The following is a 10,564-nucleotide window of genomic DNA, read 5'->3' as shown; positions in this document are numbered from 1 at the left end:
AAGGGTGTGTTCGTTAATGTTTGCGTTTTTTTTTTTTTTTTCACCTTATTTTTCAATAAGTATAACACGTTCGGTTGTTGAATAATTGATTTTCTTTTTATCCATTTACTTTAAATGTTTTTACAAACGGCCAACAAAAATGAAGAAACCACAAATCACGATTTTTCACTTTTTGTCATATGTTTTGTCGATTGGGCAATCTTCTTTTCCCTGCATTCTTACTCACCATCTCTTTTTTATTCACAAAGTGTTTGGCATTTTTTTTTTACATATATTCACAAATTTTAAAATAAATTCAATGGCTATAATTTATCCAAAAAATATGCTAAAAAAATAGTATTCTTATGCTTTCTTATAAATAATGCTTAATAAAATAGAGGCTTTTTTTTTCTTTCTATAAGAGAACTTAATAAAAAATATAGACAAAAAAGGCCTTTTCAGCTATTTCTTCTTCTCTTCTCCTTTTAAAGCTAAAATTATTTTTTTTTAAAAAAATAATAATAAAGAACTTCAATCATTGGATCAAAATGGATCTAGCCACCTCTGCTGTAAGGAGACTTATCAACAACTCTCTCTTTCTCTCTCTCAAAACACACAGAGGCTCAGAAATGGAGGCCGAAAACCAAGACAAGCCTCATGCGATTATGGTACCCTGTCCTCTCCAAGGACATATCATCCCCTTTGTTCATCTTGCAATAAAGCTAGCATCCATAGGCTTCACCATAACCTTCATCAACACACAAAAACTCCACCAACTCATCACTAAATCTTCTCCTCCCAACACCACCCAATCCGATATCTTTACTGAAGCTCGTAAATCTGGCCTTGACATTCGCTACACAACTATAAGCGATGGATTTCCTTTAAGTTTCGACAGATTTATCAACTCAGACCAATTCATGGAAGGTCTCATGCTTGTCTTCCCAGCTCATGTTGATGATCTTGTCGGAAAGTTAGTTCATCAAACTCCACAAATCACTTGCTTAATCGCAGACACTTTCTTTACTTGGCCATCAATGATTTCTAACAAGTATAATCTTGTTAATGTTTCTTTCTGGACTGAACCAGCTCTCGTTTTCACTCTCTACTATCACTTGGACCTCCTCAAGATCAATGGCCATTATGCTTGTCATGGTACGTATCTTCTTTTTCAACAGCATATCTCCTTCATTAAGCTGCAAATTTATTATTTTTCAATATGTGTGATACAGATAATCGAGAAGACGTCATAGATTATATTCCAGGAGTGGAGAGTATCCAGCCCAAGGACTTGCCCTCATATCTTCAAGCTCCCGATACATGTGTGGCGCTGAGGATGATTCATAAGGCCATATTTGAAGGTGTGAAAGAAGCAGATCTTGTTATCTGCAACACAGTACAAGAGCTTGAACCCAGAACCATCTCAGCCCTCCAAGAGAAGCAGCCATTCTATCCTCTTGGGCCAATCTTTCTCCTAAGTGGTTTCACGAAAACAGCTGTGTTTACTAGCCTGTGGTCCCAATCTGACTGCACCCAGTGGCTCCAAGCTAAGCCTCCTGGTTCAGTTTTATACGTCTCATTTGGTTCACTTGCATTTATGAGCAGGGAGGATGTCGTAGAGATAGCCCATGGGCTCTTGCTTAGCAAAGTGAGTTTTATTTGGGTATTTCGTCCAGGTATTTTGGGTTGTGATGATTCTGAAATTCTACCCGTTGGATTTGAAGATGAGATCAAGGATAGAGGATTGATTGTGCCTTGGTGTTGCCAAATTTCAGTGATTTCACATCCAACGGTTGGTGGGTTTTTAACACATTGTGGGTGGAATTCTATATTGGAGACTATATGGTTTAATGTTCCAATGCTCTGTTATCCTCTGTTTACTGATCAAATCACTAATAGAAAATTAGTGGTTGATGATTGGAAGATTGGGATCAATCTTTGTGATAGGAAGCCAATCAGAAGGGATGAGATTGCAGAAAAGATCAAGTGTTTGATGATCGGAAAATCAGCCAATGATTTAAGGAAGAATATGGAGAAAATCAAAGGGAAGGTGGAAGATGCAGTATCCAGCGTTGGATCGTCAGAAAAAAATTTCAAGCAGTTTATTGTTGATCTCAAGGTCAAAATTTCCCAAGTGGCAAGATGAGGACTCATGAAGCTCCATAGACTTGCACAAAGGTTAAGGAATAAAATTTTGAGCCTCTCTCACTTCAATTAAAGAATAAATTAAAGTGTAAAAGTAACCGTTTTATATAAATTTCTACCATTGAGATGTGAGCAAGCCAAGCAATGCATCTACTAAACTGTAGATTATCCACTTTTATAAGTCTTTAATCCTTTTTTTCTTCCTTCAAATCAATGGATTGAATAATGGTAATAATAATAGACATTGGTAATAAATATTTCTTAATTATATAAAAAATAATTTTATCAATTTTATGCATTAATTTAATATAAAAATTCAATTATAATTATTTAAAATCAAATAACAATATAAAACAAATTAAACTTTTTTTAGTGCAAAGAAATATTGAAATATTTTTCTAATACGGAATAATTATGGAAACTAAGACTTTAATTTATCAAGTGATTGAAATGTTTTTATCCAGTTTAAATATTAAAAATAAAATTTTAAAATGTAAAAGAATTTTGCACTATGAAATTGAGTATAATTATTATTATTATTATTATTTACATGAAAGAGTTAATTAATTATTTATAACTTAATAAAAAAAAAATTCCATTATAGTCTAGAAAAGAAGCAGAAATAAACCTCTTTTCTTTCCTAACAAGAAAAGGAGCTTACTGCTTATCAGTCTCCTATAAATTACCCAATTCCATCTGCTCAGATCCAAATTTGTAAAATTCATCGATATTTTCAATTCTGTGTAGCTCTCCATCTCTCGACCATGTCTAACCAAGCCGAATCCTCTGACTCGTAAGTGTTATCCATTACCCAGATCTACATTCACGTATCTATTCCTTTTACAATCCTCGATTTCGATTTTTTTTTTCAGAACAATGAATAAATTTTGCAACTTTTTTATTTTTGAGGATTCATTTCTTAATGGGTACTTGGTTTTCAGTAAGGGAACGAAGAGGGATTTTAGTACTGCGATTTTGGAGCGCAAGAAGGCGCCGAATCGGCTCGTTGTTGATGAGGCTACCAATGATGATAACTCGGTTGTCTCGCTCCACCCCGACACCATGGAGAAGCTCCAGCTTTTTCGGGGTGACACGATCTTAATTAAGGTTTGAATTCTTCTTTACTTCCGGGTTTGAATTATTGTTCGGAGTTGTTTTTGCTGGTTTTTGGATATTGATTATGTGTCTTTATGATGCGTTTTATGTTTGATTAGGTTTGGGATTGAGATTTGTGTTTTATATCTAGTGTTATGAGAGATTTGGGTTGCTGGATAGTTATCTAATATGGGTTCATGGAGTCTAAAGATCATGAGCTGAATTTTGCTTCATATTTTTAGTTTTTATGTGCGTCTTACTGAGTTCATTGTAGACGGAGGCTTTTCTTTTCCTGATTGAGCGTTTAGTTGGTTCCCAATTTGCAAGGAGGATAGAATTTGTTGGTCTGTTCATAATGGTAGTTCCAACATGGCATTTGAAAAGAGGCGGTGATTGTGGTTTCAAAAGGAATTGGCTTTTGCAGGGCCCTTCATATTGTTAAGCATTATATAGTCAGCTTGTTGGCTAATCCTATGATTTATGGGTGCACTAAAATAGTTTCTACAATGGGGATGCAGTTCTTTTTGTTGTTCTTTACTATGGGCTTTTTTTTGTTCGGGTTGCTAACCATCTCAGAGGAAGTCATAAACAAATTCCACTTATTTGCATGTATATAACTATGCTGCTTTATGTCCTTTAGGGTAAGAAAAGGAAAGATACAATCTGCATTGCACTTGCTGATGACACATGTGATGAGCCAAAGATCAGGATGAATAAGGTTGTGAGGTCAAACCTTAGGGTTAGGCTTGGAGATGTTGTCTCTGTGCACCAATGTCCCGATGTCAAATATGGAAAGCGTGTTCACATACTGCCTATAGATGACACAATTGAAGGGGTCACTGGAAATCTCTTTGATGCATACTTGAAGCGTGAGTTTATTCTGAACCTTCTATTTCTAGCTGATATCTGAAAATAATTTATGATTCTCTATATTTTACTCTCTCATGATGGGTCTAAGATTTTTTTTTTTTTTGAGTCAATATATAATAAAATACTGCAAAAGATACCAAAAGGGATAGTAGTAATATCTTATAATTAGACTTGATGAGATCTAATGCCTTGAAAACTATAAAAAGCTTGATCATTATTAATGCTATCAGATACATATTTCTTTATATATAAGTAACTAATCATTGTCAGTTGATTAGTGATCACACATACAGTTATACAAATAGGAATACTAGAGTTTTAGAAGTAAATAAATCTTTAAATTTACCACATGCTTTTTTTGTCTCCACTATATTAAAAAGAGAGTTCAATTATTAAATTTATGGGAGTCAACATACATGCATGCATGCATACATATCAATTGACTCCCCATTTCATGGAGTACATTCACAATCCATCTCCGATCCTTTCAATAGGCATAATCCAACTCCTAGATGTGATTTTAACCCTTCTTGTAAAGAAAGGCACCTTAGTAATTTTCTTCTTTTACTTGTAGGAAATCTAATAACTAATTTTATTTGTATAGGGTTTTAGGAAGTTGTATATTGAGCAGGAAATTTAGCATTTTCCCATTTTAGTTGTTTATATAAGCTTGTCGCTTTGAGAGTATTTAGTTTTTGGAATTAAATTGGTCTCTTTATTTTCATGTTTTCTCTCTTCTTCAATTTTCCTTTTTCTTTCTTCTTCTTTCTTTTATATCGTATGACATCATATAAGATTTATGAGTTCTATGTTTTTTCTACTCACTTGCCCTTTCTCTAAGAATTTAAGTTTATGACTTTTGAGAGACTGTTCTCCTGTGGGTCTTTCATTTTCCCTTTCACAACACTGTTTATGTGCCTTACCATTTATCATTATTTGTTATATCATATATTAGGTATGTGAGTGATTCAATATGGAAATAACATTTCAATATTTTCCTTTTATATATATATATATTGTTCCCATAGGATTAGACTTTTACTCATGTTCGTTTATGTTTGATTTAGACTTTCTGCTTAGAGAGACTTTTGTATCATTGCCCCTGTCCTCAATTTTGCTCTCATTGCATGGGTGCCGTTTGTTTGCTTGTTTGCACAGACACAAACACAGAAGCAGTTAGTGCTATTGTTTCTATATACCTATGTGCATCCACAAGTCCTCATGTTATACAGAATTTTCTCATTCCGAGGGGTGATAGTCATGAACTTTCAGTGTTTGTGGACTGATTGACTGTACAAGTATTGTATCCTTACTGATATAAGTGAAGGCTTTTTTACTGGTCTATCTCTGTCATGGTGGGAGGTCACTAATAAAAAGTTCTGGAGCTATATAGACTATAGAGCAGTTGCGAGATTGACTCTGTCCATTTGTTTTTTTTTATATACTAATATCCAGTCTGCAGTCTCTTACTTAATAGTCTATCTACTTTATGTGTAAATGCTGGTTAAATTATGTTATGCTTCTGAGCTTCTGATTTGAATCTGCAGCTTACTTCCTGGAGGCATATCGCCCAGTCAGGAAGGGTGATCTCTTCCTTGTGAGAGGGGGAATGAGAAGTGTCGAGTTCAAGGTTATTGAGACGGACCCTGCAGAGTACTGTGTGGTTGCCCCAGACACTGAGATTTTCTGTGAGGGAGAGCCAGTAAGGCGGGAAGATGAAAATAGATTGGATGAAGTTGGCTATGATGATGTTGGTGGTGTTAGAAAACAGATGGCTCAGATTCGGGAGTTGGTGGAGCTTCCACTTAGACATCCACAGCTATTCAAATCAATTGGTGTGAAGCCACCAAAAGGAATTTTGCTTTATGGACCTCCTGGTTCTGGGAAGACACTAATTGCCCGGGCTGTTGCCAACGAAACTGGTGCTTTCTTCTTCTGTATTAATGGACCTGAGATTATGTCCAAATTGGCTGGTGAGAGTGAAAGCAATCTCAGAAAAGCTTTTGAGGAAGCAGAGAAGAATGCACCATCCATTATTTTTATTGATGAGATTGATTCAATTGCTCCCAAGCGGGAGAAGACACATGGAGAAGTTGAGAGGAGGATAGTCTCTCAGCTATTGACACTTATGGATGGACTTAAATCCCGTGCACATGTTATTGTTATTGGGGCCACAAACCGTCCCAACAGCATAGACCCAGCTTTGAGAAGGTTTGGTAGATTTGATAGGGAAATTGATATTGGTGTTCCTGATGAAGTTGGACGTCTTGAGGTTCTTCGAATCCATACTAAGAATATGAAGCTTGCTGAAGATGTAAATTCAATCTCTCTGTACCTTTTGAAGATAATACTTATTCTTTACTCGATTAATTCAACTTCTATGATTTTTATTTTGCAGGTTGATTTAGAAAGAATTGCCAAAGACACACATGGTTATGTTGGTGCTGATTTAGCTGCTCTTTGCACTGAGGCTGCACTTCAGTGCATCAGGGAGAAGATGGATGTGATCGACTTGGAAGATGAGTCAATAGATGCTGAGATACTTAACTCTATGGCAGTTAGTAATGAACACTTCCAAACTGCACTTGGAACAAGCAACCCATCTGCCCTGCGTGAAACAGTAAGTGTCTGCAAGATATTTGTAGGGACCTGATTTACTTCTCTTATTGGCTGTTGTTTTGTTTGTTAAGTTTCTAACCGAGAACTTTTGGACCAGGTTGTTGAAGTACCTAATGTGAGCTGGGAAGATATTGGAGGTCTGGAGAATGTTAAGCGAGAACTTCAAGAGGTAATTGTTCTTGATCTATTAGGTTACTCATATGACTTTCATTCTTGTGTATCTTTGGCTAAAATTTTGTTGGTGTCCGATTACTTGCATGATGCAGACTGTCCAATATCCAGTGGAGCATCCTGAGAAATTTGAGAAGTTTGGAATGTCACCCTCTAAGGGGGTTCTTTTCTACGGCCCTCCTGGATGTGGGAAAACTCTTCTGGCAAAAGCTATTGCCAATGAGTGCCAGGCAAATTTCATCAGTGTCAAGGGTCCTGAGTTGCTTACAATGTGGTTTGGTGAGAGTGAAGCCAATGTGAGAGAGATTTTTGATAAGGCTCGCCAATCTGCTCCTTGTGTCCTCTTCTTTGATGAACTTGACTCAATTGCTACTCAGGTTTGTTTCTCTCTTAATTCCCTGGTAGTTTGAGGTTCATATATACTAATTGTTCAGTTGTGTTCATGTTGGATTTGGTAATTCCTTTAGTATACAAGTGAAAATTATTTTATACATTGCTTCTTGCTGATGCTGTTTTCTGCCATTTATTATCATGTAGAGAGGAAGTAGTGTAGGGGATGCCGGAGGTGCTGCTGATAGGGTTTTGAACCAGCTTCTGACGGAGATGGATGGTATGTCTGCAAAGAAAACTGTTTTTATAATTGGAGCCACTAATAGACCAGACATCATAGATCCTGCACTTCTGCGTCCTGGCCGTCTTGATCAGCTGATTTACATCCCTCTTCCTGATGAGGATTCTCGTCATCAAATTTTCAAAGCTTGCTTGAGGAAATCGCCAGTTTCCAAAGATGTTGACCTCAGAGCTCTTGCCAAGTATACTCAGGGCTTCAGTGGTGCCGATATTACTGAGATTTGCCAGCGTGCTTGCAAATATGCTATTAGAGAGAACATTGAAAAGGTATGCTTATCCTTATTTTCTTCTCCCCCCTGCTATACTTTTCCTTGTTATAGAATATGACCGAGTACCCCCATGTTCTTAATGTCTTGCAGGATATTGAGAGGGAGAGGAAGCGTAGAGAGAACCCAGAAGCAATGGAGGAAGATGTTGAGGATGATGTGGCAGAGATTAAAGCAGCACATTTTGAGGAGTCAATGAAGTATGCCCGCAGGAGTGTGAGCGACGCTGACATCCGCAAATACCAGGCATTTGCTCAAACTTTGCAACAGTCGAGAGGCTTTGGAACTGAATTCAGGTTTTCTGAAGCCAGTGGTGCAGCTACTGGAAGTGATCCTTTTGCGGCTTCTGCAGGGGGGGCTGATGATGATGACCTTTACAATTAATTTGTCATTTTCAAATGTTATGTGTATCTGTTTACTTCCATATACGTTGTAGTTTTAAGAGTCCACGTGATTATTTATTTTGTCCTAGTGGAGCCTTGGGTTCTGGCCAGTGGAAGACTATGGCTACTCTTCCAAGTCGATAGAACAGATTCTGCCTCTATATTGGTGATCATGGATGAATATTGAATCTTGATGTACCAACTTTTTAGAATGTTAAATTTATAATCACTTTGCAATTTATAATGCGTCAATTAATACAGTTGATTACGGGTTCTGTTTGGGATTGTCTACAGATTATTGCTTTTCACAACCATAAAGGGTACCCCTAATCTGTACTTCAACCTTTAAACGGCTGCTTGCTGAACTGTGGCTTCCACTGAGAAAACAACGGAATTTCTTTACCCGGGTAGAATGGTCGGAGTAAAGTGACTGAACAAGGAGCAAGGAGTTGTAGCCACTTGACTTGCTGCCGGAGAAGAAACTAGCGAGAGCACTTCCGGAGATGGTCCAAGTCCGAGCTTGGTGAAGAAAGCTGCTTCACCACCTCAGCACAGTTGAGCCCATTTTCTTAGGCGTAGGCTTCTTTCTGACTTGGTAGAAATTCTCCTTGCAACTCCATCAAGATTATGTTAGAATCGAACCGGCGCTCCTTTCTCTCTCTTCTTTTCTTCAATTTCTAACAGCCAAAGAGCCTACGATATTAGTCCAACGGTATCTTCTCTCTCCAATGGTTTTGGAAATGGGAAAGAAGTTCCATCCTTTCCCTTGCTTAGAAGTTTGAGGAGGAAGAGGATGATGTAATGAAGTCAATCAAGCGGGCGGCCTAAGGACTGCTGATTTGCAAAGGAAGTAAGAGAGCCACATGAATCTTTCCCTCTGGTTACTAATCTGTTTCAATTTACCAGGTTATGTCTTGCCTGTCCATGGCAATTTCGAAGATTGATTTATTTGGGAATCTTCAAATCTACCCTTATTTTTAACTCCTCAAAGCATTCCATTACTCGCTAATACCTTTTCCCTTCTCGAGCAATTTTTCAAATCATGCAGAAATGGAAATTTATTTTTAAAATCATGCAGGATCCGAAAATATTTTCGGATCCTGTGTGTCAACGCACTGGGTTCGGCAGTCATACTGCCGAACCCAGAAGTTCGGCAGCTATCTTGCCGAAGAAGAAGAAGTTCGGCACCTATAGTGCCGAACTGTTGTCAGAGTCACTTGTTCGGCACTATAAGTGCCGAACAAGGGGGACCGTGCCACGCGAGCAGACTAATCTGCTCGCGTGGCTGCAGCGTGGCATGTTCGGCACCAATGGTGCCGAACAAGCATGAGGATCAAGGCATGTTGATTAAAGAATGTGTTCGGCACTTATAGTGCCGAACACTTTTATTTAGCTAATTAAAGATGGCAGGGCCTGCAGGCCGTGCAAGCCCTGCATGCATGCACCTACACTTAGGTGCATGCAGGGATGTACACGTACAGCAATTTGATTGCCGAACAAATTCTACCATGAAATTAAAATATGTAAAACAAATATAAATTTTAAAAATTAAATTAATAAAATATTTTAATAAATTAAAATTTATTTATTAATATCAATTAAAATATAATATTAGCATGAGGATCAAGGCATGTTGATTAAAGAATGTGTTCGGCACTTATAGTGCCGAACACTTTTATTTAGCTAATTAAAGATGGCAGGGCCTGCAGGCCGTGCAAGCCCTGCATGCATGCACCTACACTTAGGTGCATGCAGGGATGTACACGTACAGCAATTTGATTGCCGAACAAATTCTACCATGAAATTAAAATATGTAAAACAAATATAAATTTTAAAAATTAAATTAATAAAATATTTTAATAAATTAAAATTTATTTATTAATATCAATTAAAATATATTAATATTAATTTTTTTTATACTTAAAATTATCTATGTTTCACGAAAATAAAATATATAAAATAAAACAAACCAAATTTAGGAATTCGGCACTATGAGTGCCGAACCCTTCCCATGTGAAGGAATTGCATCACAGCCCATCCCATGTGAATGTACAGGAATTGTATCCCATCCCACAAATTTGTTCGGCAGTGATACTGCCGAACAAATTGCCTGAAAATAAAATATATTAAATAAATATATATTTAAAAATTTTATAAAAAATTAATAAAATATTATAATAAATTAAAATTTATTTATTGATATTAATTAAAATATATTAATATTATTATTATAATTTTTAAATATAAATTATCTAATAAAGTGTTCTATTTTTTATTTTAAAATTATTTTATTTATTATTTTAATAAAGTGCCAAAGAGCTTATGAATGGCATGCAGGGCCACCCCTATACGCATAGGCATGCTGGTGTGCATGCACCCCTATACGCATAGGCATGCATGCACCAG

The 10,564-nt window shown here is 36.7% G+C and overlaps 2 protein-coding genes across 2 annotated transcripts; both read left to right on the top strand.

Annotated features, from left to right (window-relative positions):
• Nucleotides 1-517: 517 nt before the first annotated feature.
• LOC110620296 (UDP-glycosyltransferase 86A1) lies at nt 518-2,296 on the top strand. The gene is made up of 2 exons (XM_021763980.2): nt 518-1,134; nt 1,212-2,296. Exons 1-2 carry the CDS (start codon nt 528-530, stop codon nt 2,123-2,125), a joined length of 1,521 nt encoding a protein of 506 aa, XP_021619672.1. The 5' UTR covers nt 518-527; the 3' UTR covers nt 2,126-2,296.
• Nucleotides 2,297-2,753: 457 nt separating this feature from the next.
• On the top strand, nt 2,754-8,395 carry LOC110620691 (cell division cycle protein 48 homolog). Its single transcript, XM_021764511.2, has 9 exons — nt 2,754-2,917; nt 3,066-3,231; nt 3,860-4,088; nt 5,637-6,403; nt 6,488-6,709; nt 6,806-6,877; nt 6,975-7,256; nt 7,417-7,776; nt 7,869-8,395. Exons 1-9 carry the CDS (start codon nt 2,889-2,891, stop codon nt 8,157-8,159), a joined length of 2,418 nt encoding a protein of 805 aa, XP_021620203.1. The 5' UTR covers nt 2,754-2,888; the 3' UTR covers nt 8,160-8,395.
• Nucleotides 8,396-10,564: the final 2,169 nt, after the last annotated feature.

This window comes from Manihot esculenta, chromosome 8 (assembly GCF_001659605.2).
Source record: "Manihot esculenta cultivar AM560-2 chromosome 8, M.esculenta_v8, whole genome shotgun sequence".
In the NCBI taxonomy this organism is placed as follows: Eukaryota; Viridiplantae; Streptophyta; class Magnoliopsida; order Malpighiales; family Euphorbiaceae; genus Manihot; species Manihot esculenta.
The sequence above is the reverse complement of the archived record's forward strand: the minus strand, read 5'-3'. Positions and strand labels throughout refer to the sequence as shown.